Below are 27,867 nucleotides of genomic sequence, written 5' to 3' on the forward strand. Positions count from 1 at the left end.
CATTCTACATTTGTGGATTTCTTCAAGGTCCTCCATCAGCATCCTGCTGGCCACCATCTTGGATTTGGTGTTGCTGCTTTCCCAATGTGCATCTCGGCTGCTACCCCTCCCTTTTTGTCTTCAATCAAAATGATATCCATCCTGCTTATGAGATTGATGTATTCTTTTCTACATAGATGAGTGCTATTTTTTTCTTCTTTGAGTTTTCTCTCTTTTCAAAATATGCACTCTCTGGTTGTGGACTGCTAATCACAATTCTTATTTTCTCAAGACTTAGTGATATTATGGAGATTACACACACACCCCCACATACATATTTCTTCTACTTTTTCCTTTTTTAATGCATTGAGGTGACAATGGTTAACAAAATTATACAGGTTTTAGGTGCACAATTCTACCATACATCACCTGTACACTGTGTTGTGTGTTCACCATCCCAAGTCAAATTTCCTTTCATGACCATTTATACCCCATACCCTCCTCCTCCACTCCCACTCCACTTCCCCCAGCAATTACCACACTCTTGTCCCTGTCCATATGGTTTTTCTCTTCTTTTTTTATATTCTCTATACATTATGCATTCAAGGTCAAATATAAATTTTGTTGGACCTGAAGCTTTTATAATTTGGGAAACTCACTTCAAAAAAGAAACATAAAATTGTTGATACAGAATTATTATGGCCACTCCCAGGCCCTTGGAAGTGCACATGAGGAGCCTTGAGGAATAAGATTCATTAGCATCAAAATAAATATTTTCCTGTTTGTATTTGTGCTGGATGAGGGAGGGTGGCTAACCTGCAATTGTTAGGTTGAGAATTCCAGGACAAGGATAGTATGGCCTCCAAAGAAAGAAAACATTGAGAAAAAAAGGAAGCCCCATTACCAAAGTTAGAAATGTATCTGACTTTTGGTTTAATTTCCCTGTTTCAGTTATCTCTATAAAACAATTGTCTTTTTATAGAGTAGCATTCCAGTTTTCAACATCAACAAGACCTATGCTCAGCTAGGATCAGATTTCCCAGGCCCCATTTTAGAAACAAGCATAGCTCCAATCCATGCTGAGCTTAAGAGCATTCCATAACAAGTGACAGAAGCTTTGCAAACTATGGTCAAAAGGCATATTTCATGACCTTTAGCCTGAGAAACATCAGGTGGCTTGTTGCTTTGTCCCCAGAAGAGTGGTGAATAAAAAAAAATCAAAAGGAGTGGTGGCAAGAGTGTTGGGGACTGTGGCAGAAATCCTACAGTTGCAAAGATGTCCCCATAAAGAAGAAAGAAAGCCTTAAGACAGTCTTTTAGCCCAGTGGTTCCCAAAGTAGGTTCCCCCCTCTATAAGGAATTCCTGTGTTTCTTTGAGATAAGCTGTCCTAGTCCCTCACAGATATACTGGGAGGTATTGGACTGGAATGTTTGCAGTTGCAAATGTGTGAAAATATCTTTTCAAGAGATTGCTATATAACCTTATTTCACTATTCTCACCCAGGACCAGTAATGTAGACAAGAAAACTTGTCCTAATAGAAGTTTGCATGAAACTAATTTTTTTTTTGGAAACTCTTTTTTATATATGAGGTGTCAAGGTAGAGGAAAAAGAATAAATGACAGAACCTTTGGTGTGTTTAAGTGCTTAATAAATATTTAATAAATCATTTTATGAGATACATTTAAAAGAGTCTACTACATATTGCCAATCATAAGTACGTAAATGAAAAAAAGAACAAAAATCAGCCTAGAATCTTTTGACTCTATATTTTTCACAACATACACATGCTCTTGCATTATAGTTTCTCCATAATATGGTGATTAGTAATTTATATGAAAAAAATAATATACAGTTCTTTGTATACAAAGACAAAAATACTGATTTTTGAGTTGTTTTAGCAAAAAGGTTGGCTGGCTGTACAAAGGAGGTGCTATCAGGGGCCAAACAGTGGAGAGATAGATGTACACTGGCCCTCTGGGAGATAAAACTCATAACCTTGGCCCCATGTCTACAGTACACCTACCATTTAATGTCTCAGTTCTGCTAAGCACCATTGCTCAAAAACACAGTCGCCTTCAGGTCTTCACTGAATAAAGTTTATTCTCAGCCAAAACACTCCCTGGAAGGAATGGGAATGGATTATATTTTTAAAGCATTGAAAATTGCTGGGGGTGGCGGTGTTCCCCTGGAACTTTCTTAAGCTTAAAATCCATTTTTCCCTATGAGGTGATCCACTTAGTAATCTCTGCTTAGGGAGGTCATTGACTACTCTTAGGCTAAAACTGGGTTCCATTTCTTTTTATAAAGCTCTTGTTATTTCTGTTGGGAGGGCTTGAATGCTGAAAGGGGGAAAGGGGAACTGGATAGCTCAGGGGCCTAGCTAATGTCATCTGATCTCACTTACTCTGAGGCTTTTTTGAATTTGGCTCCTCTTCACACAGTCTCAAAATATGCACCAGCTCTTCAACAGTCATTGACAAGTAGGCTCTGGAGTCAGACTGCCTGAGTTGGAAGCCAGGCTCCTCCAATAACTAGCTGTGATGCTTTAAAAATGGTACTTCATCTCTCTGTGCCTCAATTTCCTTGCCTATGAAATGGAGTTAAGAACCTAGAAGAATTTTTGACTAAATTAAATTAGATAATATATACAAAACACTTAGTCCAGAATGTATAGCAAGCACTTAATAAATTTTAGCTATTAAAAAATACCAACAAATGTTACAAAGCACTCAGGACCTTAAGATAACAGAATGGAATGGTGGAAAAGGGGATGGATTAAATAGGGGACATCGAATGTTGGTATAGAAATTACTTCTGGGTAAAATTCAATCTGATAAATTCCTAGACTCTGGATGGACTAGGGTTATTTTCATGCAGTTTGGGGTCAAGAAAGAAAGAGAGAGAGAAATAGAACTTTGGAAAAGGAGAGTGGAAGTGATGGTTGTGGGGTGAAGGGAAAAGAAGTCCTTAAGTTGGAAAATAAGTGCCCTCGGGGGCCATCTATTTGCCTTCTGGTCTGCTGGCTGGACTGACCTTCTCCAAGTGGGCCACAAAAATCCCCATAATTAAAGTTCACAAAGCAAAGTTTCGATGCCCCTCCATGCTTCCATTTTCATTGAAAATACTAATAACTTTTAAAATGTGAAGGTTTCCTGTCACGTTCTGGTCAAAACTAATTGTGGCTAAATGCAGGTGTCCTCAAACTACGGCCCGCGGGCCACATGTGGGTGTTTTTGCCGTTTTGTTTTTTTACTTCAAAATAAGATATGTGCAGTGTGCATAGAAATTTGTTCATAGTTTTTTTTTAAACTATAGTCCGGCCCTCCAAAGGTCTGAGGGACAGTGAACTGGCCCCCTGTTTAAAAAGTTTGATGACCCCTGCGGGCCTATGGAGTCATGAAGCTGCTAGCCTCCCATAGAGCCTTGCAACTAGAGCCCACTGATATAGCCTGGATTTTTTTCCTGGTTTGGACTTGTCCCCTTAGACAGGCTAAAACAGTCTCTGCCATCCCCAGGCTGGGACATTTCCCCACATCCTACCTTCAGCAAACTGCATTGTCAAAAAGAAAGTCTTAACTTATTAATATGTCTTCCCTTTAGCATAGAGGGTCTCAGAGTTCCTTTAAATGTTGTATTTCTTGATTCGATGTCTTAAATTTCTAAAAAGTAGGTGTGTATATAAAAGTATAACTTTCTATTAACTATCTCACCTGCCCACCTGTAGCTATGAAATGCTATTTTCAGACTCGCATTTTGCAAGATCCAGAAGAGTTTTACCAATCATCTAGAGAATTTTAAACTGTGTTTTAAAGGGGCAAGGTTTTGTGAGGTGGAGTTGTCAAGATTTGAATTATTGGAAATATAAGTTCTGTATGGCTCACATCATATTTGAATTAACATAAAAATTTGATTCAGAACACCCGAATTTCTTTTTTTCGAGGGGTGGTAGTTGGTTTTCTCAGCACCCATTAACAAGAATTTTTCTTTATTTAGTGAGACCTGGTTCCTCAGACAGGCTGTAGTGATTACAGAGCTCTGTGAGACTCAGAGTTTAAGGAATGTAAAGAGGTCAAGCTCAGAAGTGATAGATATACGAAATAAACAAAATCCACCAATATATAGAAAAAGTTAGAAGCGTGGGTCAGAAATGGTGAGCTCTGGGTCGTTGGGAAGAATTATGTAGGTAACTCTTCCTAGAGGAGATAGAAACTTCTTAATAAAAAGGAAAGAAAAAGGAAGCAAACCCCCCGCATCAGGTTTCTACTCCGGAGTTCGAATGGTCTGTGAGCTCCAGTGAAAGTAGGCAGCTTCAGGACATTTTTCTAAAATGCTCTTTGCAAGTGCAAGTGCAAGTGCTTCGAAATTGTTTAGTTTTATGCACAGACTCCTTTTCCCATAAAGCCTTCAAAAGGAGCCTTACTTCTCAAGGGTGAATTGCGTTTAATCAGATTATTTAAGCCTTGTCTCAGGCCCCCTGCACTTTGTGGGAGAACCCAGGCGAACAGCCTGGGCGCCCGGAAACGTTTTTGCAACAAATGAGCAAATGAATGAAACCCAGCCAGAAAGCTGGAGACCAGGAAGGACACAGGGACGTTTTGTGTGCATTGTGAGCGCGGGGAACTGCAAACTTAAGATCCAGTTAGGCTGGGCTTCAGAGACTCAGTCTCTCTTAATCTCCAGCACCTGTAACAGGTGCGGTTCCGACTGAGTGGCCAGGGGCTGGTATCAACTAACTGGGTCCATAAGAGATGCGGCCCGCCTCAAGGCGATTTCACACCGGTCCTGTTCACACTGCAGTGCCCTGGGCTAGAGGCTTTAAAAGCCGAGCTGTAGCTTATTTGGTGCTCTCTATCCGCCTGCAAAGGGTCTCTCCTAGGTCTGATCCCTATGCCAGTGGCAAAACATTTCCTTATCTAATGATGAGTCTTTGCAATAAAAGGAGCAATAAAGTCAGAGGAACAGAAAGAGGAAATATACAACTAGAAAAGTTGCAAGCAATTTCTTAGGCAGATTGGGGCGCGGGCTGTTTGAACTGTGGCAGTGCTGTGGGGCCCAGACTGGGAGCTTTGCAGATCGGGACCCGTTTTCCAGGGCTGGCAGCTGCCTCGCAAAAGTTTCCTGTGGAACACTCTCCAGCGGGGGCGGGGGCAGCGGGGGCGGCGGGCGCAGCAGTGGACTTGGGAGGGAGCAGGAGGGCGGGGGAGGCCTTGAGGGGCTGGCTCACAAACCGTTATAGTCCTTCAGCACCTCCCTCCTGCAGTACAGCCCCCCCCCCCCCCCCCAGCCCGCCTCCCTGCCGCTCGCGGCTGCCCACCTGGCGACCTGACGCTGCACCAATCCCCTTCGAGCTGCTCCGGGAGGAGTGGAGGGGCACCTCCTTGCACCGCCCCCCTCCCCACCCTGAAAGAGGCGCACTCTGCCTGGGCAGACACTGCACTCTCGCCAGAGGAGAACTCCTCTAGTTTCTTGGTCTTACAGACAGAAGCTCAGGCTCTTCTCTCACCTTAGCCAAACTTGCTTTCCTGCCTCTTAAACTCAGGCTTCCTTCCATTCCTAGCTCTTTTCCCTCCACTTTCCCCTCTTTTATCTTCCACACCACAAATCCCCTATTCCTTTCCCCCACTCTTTCACTTCTCTCCCCCTCCTCCCTCTTTCAACTCCTTAACTGCTTCCTCCTCAAACACCTAGAGTGTGCCTAAATTCCTCAGTCGCCCACTCCTGTTCCACTGGAAGCCATGGCGGGACCTGGGGGTTGGAGGGACAAGGAGGTCACAGATCTGGGCCACTTGCCGGTGAGTAGAAGAGACCCATCGCCCCCCAATTGCTCTCTTCTTTGGGTTCTGAACATCCGGGAGGGCACCTACGTCTAAAACCTAGGCTAGGCTATAATTTTGACAGGACCACTGGTGCAGGAGAGGACCCAGAGAGCAGGTTTTGGAAAAGGCGCCCCCTGGACACTGGAGCCGCGCCAAACTCAAGGAAAGGCAAAGGGACCAGGGATTATGGAGGAGGGAGAATTGGCGGAGGTTATAAGGACCCTAAACAGTGGACGTTTTCTAAATGTGGCCCTTGTTGTCTAGCAGCTTTCCTGTACCAGTCCAAGCTGCGCTCCAGGAGAGGCCAAAGAAGGCAACTTATTAGGGCTTCACAAAAGCATTCCTTTCTGTCACCCAGATGCCCTGTCGTGGTTTCCTTCTTGTTTTGCCAGCAAAGATGCTCACTCTCAGAATGACCTTTACTTGTAGGTGATAGCGGGCTAAAAAATTAAAGCATTGGAGTTTCACTTCTCTTGCTTTCGAAAAGCACTTTCTAAAACCATATTACTCTGCCAGGGCACTGTTCCCAATTCAGTATTGTGGGAGCAAAGAACTCCATGCCTCTTGAAGAAGTGAATTCTGCATGCATTTAAAAACAAACGTATTGCCCTCACTAGCTAACCAGATTTTCTCATGGTTTTCATTTGTGGATTCTCCTTTTTCCGAATGCTCAGCTTTCTTCCAAAGTTGTAATTGATTGGTGAGCTATTATCACCATCGTTATTACTAGACTTATTATTTTAGCAGCATCATTTATTTAATTGGCATCTGGTTTCTGGCAGATACTGGATCCCACCCAAATTCGTTTTTTAGGTTCTCTTTTTAGAGTGGCATTTCACCCACACCCTCTCTTGAATGCGAAGGGCCCCTGGATTCTGAAAGGGAATAAGCTTGCATGTGCTGGAATGATCCCCAGGCAACTGTAGTTCAGGCCTGCTTGCTTTGAGAAAAGCTAAATATTAACCTTGAGGTTATAGGACTATTCAAGGACGCCGTGCCTCAATTTTATTCATATTTGGCATTTAAAAATTGTCTCCTTGATGGTGGCAGACGCTTGTCTCCCTCAAAAATAGGACATTCCCCCAAACCTCAGCTCTATAATTTTACACTATAATGGTGTGGAGCAGGAGGTGATGCACATGAATAACATTTTAGCAAATTGCTATTAGCCTTTAAATAATTATTAGCATTGTGGTTATTTGTGCAGCTTCATAAGATAAAGTCACAGAATTTTAAAAGATTAAATCTTTTTCCATCCTGCATGTACCCAGTGCATGCATGAATATGGAGGCTTCAATTGGTAGTTTCCTTTCTGAAGAGAACTTCCATATTCCGACTAGATTTGTTCACAAGAAAAGGTGTTAAACAAACGAATGAAATATCACTCTCTTCCAACATTTTCTGTGTATGGTGGGAGAAAGAGGAAAAAAGCAAACGAGGGTAAATATGTGAAACTACACGTGGGTCAACTGAAATAACATCATTATGAAATTGACTAAAGAGTGGAATAGGAAGGACATCATAGAAACAATAGAGCAAGGAATTCCAAATCCAAGGAAAATGAAGAAAAAATGTATCGCCACAAAAAAATGGGAGGAGGGAATGGCTCAGACTAGCTGACCAGTTCATGGCCCCAGGACATAAGTACTTGGTGAGAGTGGAGGAGATAAGGAGAAAGGCTGTAATCTTTACATTGCAGTCCAGTGAAATATTAGTTTTCTGAGGGTTAGTGGTGGTGTAGAGGGGAAAAAGGCAAGGTTGGTTTTTAATGTAGGAGAAGGATAAGACACAAAACCAAGCATTGATGCTTGGCCTTATTTTATAGACTTCATGAAAGCCTCATAAAGTGCTTAACTTCTGACAATTTCTAAATTTTTATTATACAGGAGTAATTTTATAACTCATTGTGAAGGTCTCCATAATCTGAACAAGTTATGCATAATTATGCCCTATCCTCAGACATCCAGCTCTAAACCCTAAGAAATCCAGCAGAAAAGTAGCACCCCTTTTACAATTTCTTGTATGTCAAATTTTTAGAGATGTGAAAAGTTCACTGTTAATTTGGTCACTGGGTCATTGTTATTCAGTGATTTAGGATTTCTTTTCATTAGACTTATTTCCTGAGTCTCTGAAGAAGGAATAAAAGTAAATGAAAAGGTCAAGTAACATCTAATTTAGCTCCTTGGAAATTTGCATTTTGATGAAAAGTAAAGATGATAAAGTGAGCAAAAAAAAAAAGATTGTATATGATGGGAACCCTTTCAATAATTATCTTCAATAGTATATATATGAAGGTTAGAAAGTTGGCACCTGTCAATACCAAGTATACTAATTTGGCAACTACCATGTAATGGGGGGTGGTTCAGACCTTAGAGTTTCACATTGATAAAACAATTATTGCAGAGTATATAATAATTAAATATAAGTCTAGAATAAGATTTATATGTTATGTCCTTTGTTGGGCTGGCCAGCTAAATAACCAGAGGACACGAAACCTTGAGAGAGGTCAAGCTTCTGTGCAAATTGGGATTTAAAAAAAGTGGTAGGAGTTTTTTTGTATTTTTGTCATTATATAGATATTATTGTTAAACTGAAAACAGTAAGCAAGAGTGAAAGCTGAGGAAGCAGGAGAGGGGTGAGGGAATTGTATAACTTATTTTGCATGATACCCTAAAGTTAGAGACATACAAAGCCAACATAATAACCAGTAAATGACAAGTCAATTATATTTTGTCTGTTAATTATTGGGTGCTGTAATTTTTTCTAATTGATTATTGAATAAATATCTCCTATAGATGACAAAGCAAAAAAGTACAAAGATTTGTGGTTTGTGCTTTCTTTTTGAAAAAAATTTCAACACCATGTATATAGACATCTATCTATATCTATATCTAATGTGTATATATATATATATATATATATATATATATATATATGGCATGTATCTTTTCCACCTTGCCTGCCAGCAATACTTGAAGTTGTGTGTGTGTGTGTGTGTGTATATATATATATATATATATATATATATATATATATATATAATCTTTTTTTCATATATATATATATATATAATCTTTTTTTCTTAGAATGCATATGTCACTCAATCTTTGGGACTGGAAACTATTTCTTCATCTCCAAATCTGGCATGTCTTCACTATAATAGTCACCTTTGCCTTATGTGCCCAGTATGGTAATGACATTCCTCATGGCTGTGGCCTTGGTATTTGATACTGCCATGTGTAGTCCTAATCTATATTGGGGTCAGGATTAGACAGGCCTGGAGGACAGTAGTGGCAGAGGTGATCTGAAATAGCACATGATCCAAGAACTGTATTTAAATTACATTAGGTTTATATTTAAATATAAATCTCAGCTCTCCCAATCTTCCACAACCCAGAACAAATCTGTTTTCCACACTCAGTCATGAGAACCTTCCGACTTACCAAGTCCCTTAGCCTCCTGTTTTGAGGCAGTTTTACTTTCTTGTCCACAAGTATTGAAACATTCAAGATATCCTTCATTACATATTCTAGAGCATCACCCCAGCATGGCACTATATTTCAATCTATTTTTTCAGTCTTCTTTTCCAGTTTCTAGAACAGTGTGTTTTATCTTAATGTACTAGAATAGTACACAAGAATCATCTGGGGATCTTAAAACTCATCCTCAGAGATTCCAATTTCATAATTCCATGGTAGGGACAAGGAATCTGTGCATTTTAAATAAAATGTCCTACATGATTCTCATGTAGTGAGAGTTTATGTAGTCCACAGTTTGAGAAACACTAGTCTAGAAGAAGATATTATTTTTCTAAGTTTTCAACTTGAATTATGAAGCCCATTTCTCCACCTATCTCTGAAACTCACTCTGGCACTTCCAGTGTTATATCTGCTATTTTCAGGTTCTCTTTCTATAAAGACTTTTCACAAAATTGCTGTTTCATATTTAAAACAAAAGAATGAAAGCCTCAGCTATTCATTCTAGGTACTGTGCAATCTCTTTCCTTCCTCTAGCTCTCTGACTACTGGAATATGTTCTCTAGGTCTGCTTCATTACTGCCCTAAATCAGAAATTTCTTATTACTCATAATGACCACTTAATGGTTCCCTTTTGTTCTTAATTTAATTTCTGCCTTATTTGGTTCTGTCAATCAGCTTCTGTCTCTGAGTCTCTTATATAACCAGTAAACACTGCCTTCTAGTGGTTCTTTTCCTTCCTGTTATCCCCACCCCTGCCCTTAATAAAATTATCCATCAAAGTGCTTCTTCTTTCTTCTCTGCTTGAATTCAGAAGACAGAAACAAGTCTTCTAAATTCTAGGTGTCAAGGGTGCAAACAGTCCAGGACTTTTAAATTGTAACAGATAAATTACATAAACAGAAGAATCCAGCAAAGTCTAAAGTATTTGCCCAACATTTTATGGTTAAAATATTTTAGTAATTTATTTTGAGAAAAAAAAATTTACAAATTGGAGTTTCTTAATTACTATTTTTTTTTTCACCAAACGGAACACCAAAGCATACCAAACCACCAATTAACCTCCAAATTGATATAGCAGTCATAGAAATAAAGATCTTTCCTCTTCTGCTTTTTTTTCTTGGTGTGGTAGAGCAGAGGAGAGGACCAAGTAATTGTGGAGACCCCTCTGATGTAGACCTTTTTAATTTCACAGTAGTGACTTATAAAAAAAGAGGTTCCTTTTTAATGCTTCCTTCCTTGGAAGCCCAGAATAAACTATTTTCTAACTATAATTAAGTGAAAATTTTGATATAAGAAAGTAAGTAATATTACCCTAGTAATTAAGATAGTTCTTTTCCCCCAGTTTGACAGTCATTTAATCTTAAAAATACTAGTGTGAAGATGGAGAATAAAAAATATTCTATAAAACTAGTGAAAAATACTCTTAGAATAGAGTAGAACATTATGCTGAGATGCCTTTAAGAACAAGAGAAAAAAAATAAAAACATTTTTATTAAATGTGAGCATGAGGAGAATTAAGATGTTTTGGTCATTTGTGAGCAAGACAAATTTTCTATACAACATGAATATAAATAAAATAAGACTAACAAGAATTCCACAGGTATTTTATTGTCCCTGTCCATTTCCTTGGTGCCTTTTTTTTTTTTTTTGAGTAATTAGATGCCTGAATTCAAAATTTATGAGCAAGGTACTTATGTCATTGAGAGGTAAAAAAAAAAAAAAAGGATTACATAAGTTTAAGATATTTTCAAAGATACAGAAATAAAGTTCAGCTAAAATGCAGCCTTAACTATAACAAAGAATGGTTTTCCAATAGTAACCAGTTAACATATTTGATTCTTTTGACAGATGGCCCAATGCTCTTTCTTCATAATTGATCATCTTTAATATAAATCCCTCATTGATATAATTCAAAGAAATATGCTAAAGTAATAAAATCTTCAAGTCGAACCCTAGCAACTTCTCTATTGATTAACTGTTTTCTATAAAATTTTCAGTGAGTTATAACAAGAGTAATATGCTAAATATCAAGGCCACTATAGCAATATATATTTACTTTTCTTGAATCCTCAAAATTAGTATTTCAAGAAACTTTGAATTTTCATTGGGAGTATATTCCTTGAACTATTATTTTTAATGATACAGTGCATATTGTGGCATTGATTTTTATGATGATTTTAAGAAAGTAGGCTGCTGTTTTCTATAACAACAGTTGTATCAATCCAGTGGAAACATGGATTTTAAAATGTTGGAATCTTAAATTTTGTCTTATAAGATTTTAGAGCTAGAGCTGGAAAATCACCTAACACAGCACCTTCATTTTATATGTGAAAAGTAAGTCCTGAAGAAAATAAATAACTTACCCAGAGTCATATAGTTAATTAATGGCAGAGCTAGGGCTAAAACTCCAGTCTCATGACTCTATCCAGTCGAATATTTGTTGACTGAAGTAATCACAGAATTGTGTCATTTTCCTATGATAGTTTTGCTAGATTATATAAATATCACACCAGTTTAAAGGAGTCTATAATTTCAGTATATACAGTGCATATGCTCAATAGTTTTTCTATTTAGCTCACATTTGTCACAGTAATAAAAATGTTTTCAAACAAGGTTAAACAAAGTTTGTGTTTATGAAAGGTGCTTTCTATAAGGTACATGAATTTTCAATAATTTGTCAACACAGCTACCACTTTGTGTATAAACTAGCATATACTTATACCTCATATGAGTTTTGATAAAATAGCAAAATAAGCTGCTAGACCAAAAATTTAAATAGTGATAAAAATGTTTTGTGGTGAATGAGAAAGGAATATCCATATTGTAAGGTAAGGAAACAATGTTCAAGGATGAATATGGAAGCCTTAGGAATTTACCCATAAACATGTTATATTTTGTATTCTATGATTCCATATTTAGGCTTAAGACAAAGAAAATATCAGTGATTTTGTGCCATGAAATGATATGCAAAGATTAGTTTAAAAGCAAACACCAACTTTGCCTAGTTTTTTTTTTAAGTGATGAACTTTTAATGCCATAATCTTGCTTTGTGATTCATATTTGGAGATGATATTCTTTCTTAACAATTACTATTATATGCATAAGCTATCTAGATTTTATATCCAGTATGTACACCTCATTGCTATAATCTATTCTGCCTGTCTGATTAGTACTAAAAAATGGATATTAAAAGAGCATTTCAATTGCAAGTAAATGAACTCATTTCTATTTTAATATTCTCTCTAATTATATTATGACATGTACCTCAACTATACATAAAGGTATGCATTTTACAGTTTAATTATAATTAATATACAGTTACTGTTTCTTTTTTATAAATGACTACACTTATAACAGGGAGATTGTGACATGTCTATTTATTTGTTTGTTTATTTATTTATTTTTGGTGAATGACACTTTGGTTTTTCCCATTCTAAGGGTCCAACGTAAATTGGAAATACCATTCTTGATAGTTGAATGCTTGCCTATTTTTCCACAAAGATTAACAATTTTTGTTATACATGTTTTCAGGATCCAACTGGAATATTTTCACTGGATAAAACCATTGGCCTTGGTACTTATGGCAGAATCTATTTGGTAAGTGAAAACAGACTATATATTCATTCTTACTTTTCTAATAACAGCAGTGATTGCAAGGCAAAACCCTGCACTTCAAGTCAAATAATACAAAACACATTTCATTTCAAGAAATGAATCAAATTAAGATAGCTCAGTGACACCTGGGACAACTATTACAAAAGGAATGGATTTTCAATCTAGAATGAACCAGCCAACCAAACATAAGATGTAAAAAATTATTAGCAGAGAATTGATGAAATCACCAATAGAAAAGGAAACTAATTAAAATAAGATATACCCAAATAAAAATATCACTTGTTTTATATTATACCTCCATACCATTCTAATTATTCACATTCAAATTTTCAACTGAATGTTACAAAAAGGAAAGCATCCATAACATTCAGTATCATACAGTGTACATGAGTGTGCACATGTGTGTGACAGTGTTTGCCAAAGAATCTAACAAGAAAAACTCTGCATTTATTTAGCAATTATTTGTTAAGCACAAAGTATGTGCCAGGCACTGCGATAGTCTCTGGTGCCTGTTCTTCTGTGGCATATGGTCTAGAAATGTGTAAGTGATTAAATGTGAGTATGTGTGTGTGGGTGGGAGAAGCACATCTATAAGTAAGCACATAAATAAATTACTGTATAATTGCAGTTGTAATATATTTATGTAAGAAATTTCCTAGTGATATAAGAGCATCCAACAGGAGAGCTTATTTTAGATTTAAGGGTAAGCATTGGCATCCTTGGGGAATTGCTAGGTAAACTGATACAGCAGAACAAATATGAGATAACCAAACAAAAGCCAGGTTGATGAATTCTAGGCAGAAGCAGGGAAGTGTTAGACTGGGTTGGAGTAGGGGGTGCTTTAATGGCCCTATCACCTTGATCAGATGCCCTTCCCCCACTCTCTAATATGAGGAATACACAGTTTATCAATATTGTCTAAGTTTCTGTACAAATGCAGTATTCTTCTTTTCCAAGCCTGTCCACCAAAAATCATATTACTGTTCCTAGGCTGATCCTTACAGTAGACTGACCACAGATCCTCCATATTAAGTCTGTGTAGAGGTGTATAGGTCAGGAAGAAGGGACTTCCTCCTAGCTCAGACAAGGGTGTCTTATGCTTGCCAAGTCTTATACCTTAAGGCTGCAGTTTCCCAGAAAGGGTTTCTTTTTTAAATTTATCTACCCCTGTTGGGATTGGGGCGGGGGGGGCTGTCTTTAAAATTTGCACAAAAGTGCTGATAGCATAGAAGTTGAATAGTAGAAAAAAATGATTGTGGAATGATCCTAAAAGCAGAAAGAACCTTGGTGAGTATTAGGAACAGAGAGAATGCCAATATTGACACAAGTTTTTTTCAAACCATTGTGTCCTTCCCTATTAAAGGAACCAGTGAACTATGGGCAGTTATGTTACAGGGATACATGTACTGTATATTGTTTATGTTACCTCAATTGCATCTCAGGCTAAATGATTAGTTAATATTTTGTGATATAGGTGAATTTTGCCACATTGTGCATAAATACCTACACCTTATGTAAGGAAGTTCCTCTTCTTTAAGGCACAGTTATAATATCCATATACCTATACACATTTTAATCCTGAGGTGTGTTTTTTTTTGTTTGGGGTGTGTGTGTGTGTGTGTGTGTGTGTGTGTGTGTGTGTGTGTGTAAAAAACCCTCATTAATATAAGGTAAAAATCACAGGTAAGGTTAGATACCACAAAAATATGGTTTCTCATCATCAATCATCAGAATCATGATGCCATAAAAACAAGAAAAATGAAGAGGGTAAAAAGGTAAGTTGTGCATGATAATTTTTAAAAATTAGGGCTTATTGTGGTATACAGCAGGTCTTCAAATAATGTTGTTTTGTTCAATGTCATTTGTTCAATGTAATTTGATGAGATGCCATAGGATCTTAACTATTGCTTATATCAATTAGCCTATTATAAAATTGGTTTCCATTATAGTACATCATTTCATCAGAAGTTGGAGAACCCATCAACATTAAGTGAGGACTTACTGCAGTTTGTATTCAGTAAAATTTACTACTGTAAATGTACAGTTTTATGAGTTTGGTCACATTCAGTCATGTAACTACCACCAGAATGATTTTTTCAATATACATCTTAAGTTACACAGTATAAACCTTCAAGTAATATTCTACTTGAAAGAATATCCATGTTCCACTAAAGCCTTTCATATATCAAACATAGTTATATTAAATTTTCTGTTTTTTACTTTGAATATCCGAGTTATCTATAAGTCTTGTTATATTGATTACTTTGTCTGTTGAGAATGGGCTTTTTCCCTTGATTATTGTATCAGATATTTTTGTTTGAATGCCAGACATTATATGTAGAACAGTATTTATGTCTTGAAATGGTCACTCTTGTTCCGTTAGGTCATTAATATCAGAGGTTGAGTCAATCTAATAACATGAGTTATGTTTTGGTTATGTTGTTGCTATGGTTACCTTCAGTTCACCATCAGCTTCAAATTCCTCTCTTACCTTGTGCTTGACATGAGGGTTTGTTTGCTGAATGACTATTCTCAATATTCTCAGTCTATCCTCAGTTGTAGATCTTTCCTATGCATCTGTGCCTCAGAGATTCTCTCTCCATGTTCTTGTGCTTCCCCTAGTGGTATACTGCTATTGCTTTCATGCTAAGTGCTTCTAAGTCTAGTGGTGTGGGGCAAGGAGGTGGTCCCTGTTTTCCTGATTCAGCTTCAGTCATAGGCAGTTCCTGTGCTTCTTGGTCATGGGAGTTTGGCTTTATTAGTTATTGTGACCTTCTTCTCAATGGTCTAGTCACAGTACTAATTCCTGTCCCTCCACCAGAGTAGAGGACTTGTATTTTTTTACATTTTCCCCAGCTCTGGTAGTTCTTTTTCTGCACCCTGGAAGTGGGGACAGGTTTGCTGCTCTTCCCCTAGAGCTTTTATTCCTTGGAAGGAAAGGAATTGGACATGGTTGTATGCTTTGCTATTGCAATGGCTTCTGCTCTCCATCAGGTCATTTCTATAAATCCAAGGAGAATAACCTACAAGTGTGTATAAATTCTTCTTGTATCTGTGGCTCCCAAGGGTACTGTACTCTCATGTCAGCCCTTACTTGGTCTTTAGCAGTTCATTAAAATTTAACTGAATTGTTTGCACCAGTTTTTGTGGTCACCCTTTCTTCCCCCTATAGCTATAGTTGAGCCAGTGTTCATGTCCCATCTCTCCTTGCAGATTCTTGTATTTCTTCAGATTTCAGGCTGGTTGGTTGCTTTGATACTTCTTTTTAGGTTCAGGATAAAATTATGATTTTGTAGATTATTCAGGGTTTTTGTTGTTGGGGTGGGGGTTGTACTCTTTCTAGTTTTCCACATACACAGCAGGAGCCAGAAGTCCATGTCAATTCCTTGTAATTAGATCTTCATGAAGCATCTACCATATGCTAGGTCCTATACACATTTATAATTCCTAATAATTTTATATCTATCTATTTAGTTCCAGGGATAAAGAACATTTTCTGCAATCATATTTTCAACATATGCACCTCTGTTTTGCAGAGGACAGATGATTACATACACTTTATTTACATTAAATAGATTTTCCTTTCTCACTCATTGTTGTGACCTCTTTTTTTTATCGCAAATTAATTTCCTTCTGTAAAAAGTTTTGGGATGGTGGGGCTATACATCATAACCTTCATGGAAAATAATTTTGAGAACAGAGAAAACACTTTAAAATGTTCATGTTCTTTATACCAATAATTCAACTTTTGGAAATATATGATAAACACCAAAAATATAGAAAAAGCATAAATATATCCATTTTAGCAAAAAGGTAGTATATTTTGGTAAAAAATGACATATGTTTGAACTAGGCAGACTGATTCAGTGCTTACTTGGCCATTAATTAGCTATGACCTTGAGCAAGTCACTTAACTTCTGAGTATAAATTTCCTTATTTATAAACTGAGCTAAATAATACCTACCTTACAATATTTGGTAAAATTTAGAAACAATGCATATAAAATGCCTTGCACATTGCAGATATCATTTAAAGGTAACTATCGGTATCATTATTACTGTTGATATTATTTGTAAAAGAACAAATTCAGCAAAATCCTAAATAGTAAAAAATAAGATGGAGTAAATTGCCGTATACTCAGTCAATATATCATTCTCTGAAAAACAATGTTTATGAAGATTCTAGCAACATAGAACTGTGCTTATGATGTTAAGTATTTCATATCATATGTACACACTGTTTACAGTTATGTTAAAACATGCACATGAAATATGGTAAATAATGAGATACTGGATGTGTTTATTTTATATTTTTCTATTCTATATTTCTATTGTCTATAATGTTATATTATTTAAGTCAAGAACATATATATGGCCCAGCCAGTGTAGTTGACCTATAAACTGAGAGGTCATGGTTCAATTCCTGGTTTGGGCACAAGCCAGCATTGCAAGCTCAATCCCCAGTGGGTAGGGTGTGCAGAAAGCAGCCCATCAATGATTCAATCTCATCATTGATGTTTCTATCTCTCCCTATCCCTTCCTCTCTGAAATAAATAAAAACATATGTTTTTTTAAAAATCAAAAAAGAACATATATATGTATGTATATTTGATAGTACCAAACCCTGTATGACAAAATGGAAGCATGATACCATTCAAAATTAATGTCAGAGTGACTCATAAAGTCCTTTGCTTTTGCTGTGCTGCTAACCACATCCCCTACTGGTGTTTGCTTTTGGTTAAAGTCTCTCCAGTGTCTTCCAGCTTGTTTCCAAGTCCTTGTTCTCTGGCAAGTTTCCAGCTGTCTGTTGAGGTCTGCACACATTGAAATGAAGGCTGAGTCCCACAATTCACATTGTAAACCCTTTTCCTTTCCTTCTTTTTCATCTAATTAGATACTTATCTTTCTACCCTCTCCCACCCCCTGCCAGTACAAACTTCACTTAAAATAGTGGTTTTTATTTTTCTCTCTTGTTTTAAAAGAAAGTACTGTTCTTTTTTTTATTTCATCAAATATTTATTGAGGATCTACTTTATGTCAGGTTGTGGTAGGTACCAGGAATACTATAATAAGCAAAATATATGCAATATCAGGTAAGAAGCATTTTGATGCGAAAAAAGGAGGAAATCTGATTTACTGTGGCTTAGGAAACAATGTTAATTCTTTGGCTCACATTACTGAAAAATCAGAGAAAGGCTTCAGATGAGGCTTGATCCAGCATCAATATCCTTTTTGTTTCTCCTCTCTTTACTCCATGGTGTCAGCCTCATCCTAAGCCTGGATCATCTTGTGTTTCTGACACCTGGTAGTAGCTTCAGGCTACATGTTTCTTGTTAATTGCTCTTCTTTTTTTCCTAGTAGTTATAAAATATATTTTCACTTTCAACTTTATCTCCTAGTCTCATGACTTAAGAGTTGTTATTTGAATTGGAGGAATTTTTAGAATTTGCCCATGTGAGGCCATATTAGTAAAAAAGATAATAGGTTGAAACTGATTTATAATGGTACTACTAAAAATTAATTTCCTAAAGAATGATGTACACAGAGATACCATAGTTATTTCATAATGTATTATGAAAGAAACCAAGACCCGTTAAGGGTGGCAGTGTGGGTGGCAACCTGAATCTCCTACTAACACTATACATGGAACTTGACTTTTCTGGGCCCATTTCTTCAACTACAAAATGAATGTGTTATACTATATAATATCTAGGGTATCCTCTAGGTCTTCAATAATACACCTAGCACAGTGCCTGGAACTCAATAAAATGCAAACTATTGTTCTCAATGTCATCAGCATAGTAATACCTATCTTATAATCCCTTCATCACTTTGCAAATAGAAGTTGATTTTGGATTCTAGTTTGAGTAACCCCCATTTCAGCAAATAAAATTATTTTCATCATGTTTTATTTCTATTCTTTCCTCTACTTTACCATCTGATAGTGATGCCTAATATTTAGCTCAGTAATTTCTATGGTACCCAATGCAATGGTATAACTGTGTAGCCGGTAAATTTGGAATGCAAGATGCTTTATTATATGTTACTAGTACCTAACGCCATTTTGTTAAACAGAACACTAGTGGGGTAAGACAACGAAGTGAATCTGCAGAATGAATGAAGCACTTTGCTTTGACCTTAATGAAATATATATATATATATATATATATATATATATATATATATATATATATTATTGATTTCAGAGAGGAAAAGAGAGGGAGAGAGATATAGAAACATCAATGATGAGAGAGAATCATTGATTGGCTGCCTCCTGCATGCCCCCCCCCCACTGGGAATTGAGCCAGTAACCCCTGTATGTGTCCTTGACTGTAATAGAACCCTTCAGTCTGCAGGCCAACACTCTATCCACTGAGCCAAACCAGCTAGGGCCTTAATGAAGTTTTGACTGTACCCCTAACCTCAATTACCTGTTCCCACATTGCCATCTGTAAATGATGAAGGCAGAAACAGGAGTGGAAAAGGGATCAAGGCAACTATCTCTATCAAAGGAAAAATTAACCTGAAATAGGGTAAACTTCTCCAATTGGGACTACCTACCGCTTCATTGTGACATGTTCATGATGCCTAGTTGAAACTCAGTTAATGCTGGTGGAAGGAAAAAACTGCCCCAAATAGTTAATTGCTTTTGCATACCCGGGGCATAAGTAAGTAGCCATTCTTTTTTAAAATATGTTTTTATTGATTTTAGAGAGGAAGGTAGAGGAAGAGAGAGATAGAACCATCAATGTTGAGAGGGAATAAGTGATTGGCTGCTTCCTGCACGTCTGACCGAGCCCATAACCCAGGCATGTGCCCTTGACTGGAATCAAACCCGGGGCCCTTCAGTCCACAGGCTGACGCTCTATCCACTGAGCAAAAATGGCTAGGGAAGTAATCAGTTATTCTTGAGAGATATTAGAGTATTCATATGTCCCTTGTAATCAGCAGATTAAGTCAGATGTATAAAGATTTGGCATTACAATCATGAGTAAATTTCTGAATTGCTTGCACTCTGGAAGTTCACCATTGAATAAGGAAAATAATTTAAACACCATTTAATTCTTCCTTCTTAAATTTGATTTTTAAATAACTGTTGGACACATTGTTTTTACTTTGAAAATCTCATCAGACAGGTGAGATTTAGGTTTATTAGTTACATTTTCTGGATTTGAAGTTGGGGCAGGGAATAGGAACAGAAAGGCACAAAAATAATGTCCTCAAATTTGATGACATACAATTTATGATATTTTAAGTTTCAGAAACATAGTGCTGACATTTGGGTTTCTTAGCCACTAGACCTATTGGATAGGGTTTGAGTATTTTTCCTTTTAGGCTGAAATTATACTGTTTATTTGCCTACCAAGTCTAGCACTGTGAATGCTTTCTTTTTAGGTAGGAAAGTTTCCTCACATCCTTGCCATTTTGCAAATATAGCTTAATTAAGTCAGCCAACAAATATTGCTTGAGCATCTGCAAAGTGCATAACACTGTGCATTTCATTATACACTGTAAGACTTAGAAGCAGAAACTGAAGCTACAGCCGAGTTGAGGCCAACTGCTTATTAGGCTGTTGTGTCTTTCTAGTGTAAGTACCATAAGCCCAGAGTCTCTCTTGGTTCCCCCTTTTTCCTATGAAATCAACCCTTGGTGATAATATACTTCAAAAGGAAGAATTAATCTTTCTTAAGTAATCTCTCAGGCTGCACTATCAGAGGAAACATTAAATGAAAATGTTGCTTTGAATGTTTAAATCTTTCTTTGATAATTGTGTTTAATATCAATTGAATATCCACTATGTTCCAAGCATTCTGTTGGACACTAGAGCTAGTTAGAATGATCAGAAAACACTTTTTAAATGGGGGTCATTTTATTGACTTAGTTTTGTAGACATAAGGAAGGAAGTTATTTTCCCTATGATTGTGGCCTCTATGTTTGATGTGTTACAGGAAAGGGAGAGTTAGGGTGAACTTAGACAAAAGGAGGGAGGAAATAAGATAGTTACTTTCTTCCATTAGAAGAAAGTCTAATGAACTTTCTGAGACTCTTAGGGCAAGTTTATCCTCAATAAGAAAACTGAGATTGCATATTTGCAAAGGGGGTAAAATGAACTAACATAGGCTAAATAAATTGAGACTCAGGAGGACCATATTAGTGGAAAGTACTGAGGCTTAAAGGCCTTGAAGAAAATGGATTTATTTTCTCATCTTGTCCATGACCTCTCTCCAACTGTGGAATATAACCCAGGCTCTGAGTTATAGGCTTGTCTTTTTCTTTTTGTGCTATACCAAAATTTACTTCTGTCTCATAATAAAGCTTAATGAAGGAAGAAGCACTAACATTATAAGAAAAAAAGGTGAAAGTAAAAGTCATATGTGGGATTTGTGCTCTCAAGAGACCCTAATTATATTTTTAAAACTCAAATATTTTTTTCTCAATTACTCTAGTCTGTTTAATAAGTTCACAGATATACATGGATATATATTTAAAATATAGATTTGGTATGTAGGGGTAATGCAAAGTCATGAGCTCATATCTTCAGAAACATAATCCAGTTGATTTTATAAAGTTGTTCTAGGAGCAGAAAAGACCAATCCAAATGTATAGAGGAGTGTTCATTTTAGATCTGTCAAATATGCCATTGGCATTTTAATAGGGATTGCATTGAATATATAGATTGCTTTAGGTAGTATGGACATTTTAATAATGTTGATTCTAACAATCCATGAACATGGTATATTTGTCCACTCACTTATATCTTCCTCTCTCTCTTTTTTCTATGTCCTGTAGTTTTCAGAGTACAAGTCTTTTATCTCCTTGGATAAGTTTTATTCCTGTTTCTTATTTTTGTTGTTGTTTTGCAATGGTAATTGGAATTGGTTTTTAGGTTTCTTTCTCTCAGAGTTCATTATTGGTGCATAAAAATAGCATTTATTTCTGGATGTTAATTTTCTATCCTGCTACATTGCTGAATTCATTTATTAAATATAGTAGTTTTTGGTGGCGTCTTTAGGGTTTTCTATGTTCACTATCATGTCATCTTCAAATAATAAGAGTTTTACTTCCTCCTTTCCAATTTGAATGCCTTTTATTTTTTCTTCTTGTCTGATTGCTATGGCTCAGACTTCCACTACTATGTTGAATAAGAGTGGTGAAAGTGGACATCCCTGTCTTCTTTCTGTTCTTAGGGAAATTGACTTTAGTTTCTGCCCATTTGAGTATGATGTTGGCTGTAGGTTTGTCATATATGGCCGTATGGAGATATGATCCCTCTACTCCCACTTTGCTGAGCATTTTAACAAAAAAATGTTGTTGGATATTGTCAAATGCTCGCAAAATTTATATGGAACAAAAAAGACCCTGAAGATCTGCAACAGTCTCGGGAAAGAAGAACACTGGTGGGAATGCAGACTGGTGCAGCCACTGTGTAGAACAGTATGGAGTTTCCTCAAAAAACTAAAAATGGAACTCCCATTTGACCCAGTGATCCCACTTCTAGGGACATATCCCAAGAAACTAGAAACACCAATCAGAAAGGATATATCCACCCCTGTGTTCATAGCGGCACAATTTCCAATAGCTAAGACCTGGAAACAGCCCAAATGCCCATCAGCAGAAGAGTGGATAAAATGCTGTGGTACATTTACACATTGGGATACTATGTGGCTCTAATACAAAAGGAACTCTTACCATTTTGCAACAGCATGCATGGACCTGGAGAGTATTAGGCTAAGGGAAACAAGCCAATCAGAGAAATACAAATATGACATGATCTCACTTATATGTGGAATCTAATGAACAAAATAAATGGATGGACAAAATAGATCCATATACATAGAAGCACAGAATAGACTGATAAATTTCAGAAGGAAGGTGAGGGTGGGGGTTGGTGGGGAGTGATTAGCTGGGAAACTTATAATATGCATATATGCATAGCCCATGGACACAGACAATAGTGTGAAGGCCTGGGTGGGGTGGGTGAGGGGTAAGAGGTTCAATGGGGAAAAAAAAAACCACGAAGAGTTTTTTATACTTTCAACAATAAAGAAAAAAATTATGGAAGAGACAAATTTATATTTCTAAACAAAAGTCAAGATTGATAATCTACAATATGGTAGATTTTGTCATTCATATACACACATAAAACTGTTTTTAATATATCAGTTTTAGGAAAATTTATGAGGACAAGCTTTTATAAATCATTTTAAACAATGGTGGTAGCAGTGCTAGAACCAGTAATGTACTCTTTGTCCAATATATTGAAAACAATGTTTTATTTTTCATATACATATGCATATATATGTACATAAATGTACATCAATGTAAATATATACATACTAGAGGTCCAGTGCATGGATTCGTGCACCAGTGGGGTCCCTTGGGCTGGCCTGTGCCCTCTCACAATCCGGGACCCCTCAGGGGATGTCAGAGAGCCAGTTTCAGCCTGATCCCCATAGGCCAGGCCGAGGGACACCACCAGTGCATGAATCCATGCATGGGCCTCTAGTATGCATATAAGGTCTTTGGTTAATCTCTTCCTGAATACCCTTCCCTATGAGATTCATCAGTCTGTTCCAAGTTCCCTTGCCTTTGGTTTCCACTCCTGCATTGAGCATCTGCCCTCTGGTGGTCAGAGCACATCATAACTACCAGCTGGTCAGCTGTTCTGCTGGTTGGCCAGTCACTTAGGATTTTATATATATATAGAATAGATATATTTACTATGTGTGTGTGTGTGTGTGTGTGTGTGTGTGTGTGTGTATACTATATTTGTATATATAAATTATACTACATAGAATATAAATTGTATATATGTATATGATTAGGGTCAGATTCTTAGTAGATTCAGTAAAGGTGGTTGGTGTTTGAGTATCAATAATTTGTGTGTGTGTTTGTTGTATATATATTTTTATTGTTTAAATTGTTACAAATAGTAATATATATGTCTCCTTTCCCCCCCCATTGACCTTCCTCCGGCCTCCCCTACCCCCCAGCACATGTCCTCACCCTACCCTCCCAGTGTCTTGCGTCCATTGGCTATGCTTATATATGCATGCATACAAGTCCTTCGGTTGATCTCTTACCTCCCCCCACCAGCCTTCCCGCTATAATTTCACAGTCTGTTCAATGCTTCTTTGCCTCTATATCTATCTTTTTTTCATCAGGTTATAATATTCTTTATTATTCATAAATGAGTGAGATCATGTGGTATTTTTCTTTCACTGACTGGCTTATTTCACTTAGCATAATGCTCTCCAGTTCCATCCATGCTGCTGCAAATGGTATAAGTTCCTTTTTTATAGCAGCGTAGTATTCCATTGTATAGATGTACCATAGTATTCTAATCCACTCATCTGCTGATGGGCATTTAGGCCATTTCCAAATCTTAGCTATTGTAAATTGTGCTGCTATGAACATAGGGGTGTATATATCCTTTCTGATTGAAGTTTCTGTTTTTGTAAGATATATTCCTAGAAGTGGTATTACTGGGTCAAATGGCAGTTCCATTTTTAAATTTTTGAGGAAACATTATGCTGTTTTCCACAATGGCTACAACACTCTGCATTCCCACCAACAGTGAAGGAGGATTCCTTTTTCTCCGCATCCTCTCCAGCACTTATCGTTTGTTGATTTGTTAATGATAGCCATTCTGACAGGTGTGAGGTGGTACTTCATTGTTTTTATTTGCATCTCTCAGATTTTTAGTGACTTGAGCATGTTTTCATATATCTCTTAGCTTTCTGAATGTCCTCTTTCAAAAATTGTCTATTTAAGTCCTTTGTCCATTTTTTCATTGGATTGTTCATCTTCCTTTTATTAAGTTGTATGAGTTCCCAGTAAATGTTGGAGATTAAACCCTTATCGGAGATAACATTGGCAAATATGTTCTCCCATGCAGTGGGCTTTCCTGTTGTTTTGTTGATGGTTTCTTTAGCTTTGCAGAAGCTTTTTATTTTGATGTAGTCCTATTTGTTTATTTTCTCCTTAGTTTCTCTTGCTCTAGGATCTGTGTCTGTAAAGATATTGCTATGACATATGCCTGCAAGTTTGCTGCCTATGGATTCTTGTAGGAATTCTATGGTTTCCTGTCTTACATTCAAGTCCTTTAGCCATTTTAAGTTTGTTTTAGTGTATGGTGTAAGTTGGTGATATAGTTTATTTATTTTTTGCATGTATCTGACCAAATTTCCCAGCACCATTTATTAAAGAGACTGTTTTGACTGCATTGTATGCTCTTGCCTCCTTTGTTAAATGTTAATTGAGTATAATGGCTTGGGTCAATTTCTGGGTTCTCTATTCTATTCCATTGGTCTTTATGTCTGTTCTTGTGCCAGTACCAGGCAGTTTTGAGAAGAGTGGCTTGGTAATGTAGCTTGATGTCTGGTATTGTGATCTCTCCAACTTTGTTCTTCCTTCTCAGGGTAGCTGTGGCTATTCGGGATCTTTTTTTGTTCCAGATGAATTTTTGGAGAGTTTGTTCTAGATCTTTGAAATATGCCATTGGTATTTTAATAGGTGTTGCATTGAATCTATAGATTGCTTTAGTAGTATGTACATTTTAATGATGTTGATTCTACCAATCCATGAACATGGTATGTTCTTCCATTTGTTTATGTCTTCCTCTATCTCTTTTTTTAATGTCCTGTACATTTCTGAGTACAGGTCTTTTACGTTCTTAGTTAACTTTATTCCTAGGTATCTTAGTTTTTTTGGTGCAATGGTAAATGGGATTTTTTTTCACTTCTCTTTCTGTGAGTTCATTATTGGTGTATAAAAAGGCTATAGATTTCTTGGTGTTAATTTTGTATCCTGCTAAATTGCCAAATTCATTTATTAGGTCTAGTAGATTTTTGATGGAGTCTTTGTGGTTTTTTATGTATAGTACCATGTCATCTGCGCAGAAGGACAGTTTTACTTCTTTTCCAATTTGGATGCCTTTTATTTCTTCTTCTTGTCTGATCGCTATGGCTAGTCCTTCTAATACTATGTCAAACAGGAGTAGTTAAAGTAGACATCCTTGTCTTGTTCCTGTTCTTAGGGGAAAAGAGTTTAGTTTTTGCCCATTGAGTATGATGTTGGCTGTAGGTTTGTCTTATATGGCTTTTATTATGTTGAAGTATGAGCCCTCTATTCCCACTTTGCTGAGAGTTTTTATCAAGAAAAAGTGTTGGATTTAGTCAAATGCTTTTTCTGCATCGATTGATATGATTATGTGATTTTTGTCTCTCAGTTTGTTTATGTGATGTATAGCATTTATTGATTTGTGGATATTGTACCATCCTTGCAACCCTGGAATAAATCCCATGTGGTCATGGTGTATGATATTTCTAACGTATTGGTGAATCCTATTTGCTAGATATTTGTTGAGGATTTTAGCATCTATGTTCATCAATGATATTGGCCTGTAGTTCTCTTTTTTTGTGGTGTCTTTTTCTGGTTTTGGGATTAGGGTAATTCTGGCTTTATAGAATGAGCTTGGAATTGTGACTTCCTCTTGAATTATTTGCAATAGTTTAAGGAGGATAGGTTTTAGTTCTTCTTTGAGTGCTTGGTAGAACTTCCATGTAAAGCCGCCCAGACCAGGGCTTTCGTTTGCTGGAAGATTTTGATGATTGCTTCAATTTCTTCCATAGTTATTGGACTATTGAGATATTTATATTCTTCCTGATTGAGTTTTGGAAGGTTGTATTTTTCTAGGAATATTTTCATTTCCTCCAGGTTGTCCAGTTTGTTGGAATAGAGTTGTTCATAGTATTTTTTTAACAATCCTTTGTATTTCTGTGGGGCCTGTTATTATTTCTCCTCTTTCATTTCTGATTTTGTTTATTTGGGTCCTCTCTCTTTGCTTCTTGGTGAGCCTGACTAGAGGTTCATCATTTTGTTTATCCTATCAAAGAACCAGCTCTTGGTATTATTGATCTTTTGTATTGTTTTCTTTGGTCTCTTTGTTTATCTCCACTCTGATCTTTATTATTTCCTTACTTCTGCTTATGCTGGGCTTTTCTTGTTGCTCTTATTCTAACTCTTTGAGTTGTAGGGTTATATAATTTATTAATATTGTTCTTTTTTTTTTTTTTTTTTTTTTAGGTAGTCCTGTAGAGCTATGAAATTCCCTCTGAAGACTGTTTTCAATGTGTTTCATAGATTTTGGACTGTTGTGTTTTCATTGTCGTTTCTTCCACGATGCTTTTTATTTCTTCTTTGTTCTCTCTGGTAGCCCATTCATTGTTTAATAGCATGCTATTTAACCTCCAGGTGTTTGATTATTTATTTTTTTATTGTAGCTGATTTCTAGTTTTATGTCATTGTGATCTGAGAAGATGCTTGCTGTGATTTCTATCTTCTTGAATTTGAAGACACTTTTCCTGCGTCCCAATGTATGGTCAATCTTTGAAAATGACCCATGTGCACATGAGACGAATGTATATTCTGTGGCTTTGGATTGAAATGTTCTGAAGATGTCAATTAATTTCATCTGATCTAGTGTGTCATTTAGAATTGATATTTATTTGCTGTTTTTGTTTGTTTGTTTGTTTAGAGGATTTGTCCAGTAGTGTTAGTGGGGTGTTAAAGTCTCCTACTATGACTGTATTGCTGTCGATCTCTCCCTTCATATCCTCCAGAAGTTTTTTTTATGTTTTTGGTGCTCCTATATTGGATGTTTATATGTTTACCAGAGTTATATTTCTTGTTGGTTTGCTCCCTTTAGTATTATGAAGTGGCTTTCCTTATTTCTTGTTATATACTTCACTTTGAGATTTAATTTGTCAGATATAAGTATTGCTACCCCAGGTGTTTTTTTTTTCATTTCCATTTACCTGAAATACCTTTTTCCAGCCCTTCATCATCAGTCTGTGTGAGTCCTTTTTTATGAGGTGGGTTTCCTGTAAACAGCAGATATATGGGACATGTTTTCTTGTCTACTCAGCTAACCTATGTGTTTTGATTGCATCATTTAATCCATTTACATTTAAAG

The 27,867-nt window shown here is 36.6% G+C and overlaps 1 protein-coding gene and 1 pseudogene across 2 annotated transcripts in view; one reads left to right on the forward strand and one right to left on the reverse strand.

The window, feature by feature from the left end:
• Positions 1–57, reverse strand: part of LOC307096168 (ubiquitin-conjugating enzyme E2 L3-like) — a 443-nt pseudogene extending 386 nt beyond the window's left edge. The window contains exon 1 of the transcript in view: positions 1–57. This exon is cut by the window's left edge and continues 386 nt beyond it. The product of the transcript in view is annotated as a ubiquitin-conjugating enzyme E2 L3-like (transcript).
• A 5,659-nt stretch (positions 58–5,716) lies between these two features.
• NRK (Nik related kinase) overlaps positions 5,717–27,867 on the forward strand; it is a gene marked incomplete at both ends in the record, with an annotated part of 210,912 nt that continues 188,761 nt past the window's right edge. The window contains 2 exons of the mRNA XM_079765591.1: positions 5,717–5,773; positions 12,808–12,873. Coding sequence (XP_079621717.1) covers positions 5,717–5,773; positions 12,808–12,873 — 123 coding nt within the window. The remainder of the gene's footprint in view (positions 5,774–12,807; positions 12,874–27,867) is intronic.

The sequence above is a fragment of the Cnephaeus nilssonii genome, assembly GCF_951640355.1.
Source record: "Cnephaeus nilssonii genome assembly, chromosome: X".
NCBI classification, from domain to species: Eukaryota; Metazoa; Chordata; class Mammalia; order Chiroptera; family Vespertilionidae; genus Cnephaeus; species Cnephaeus nilssonii.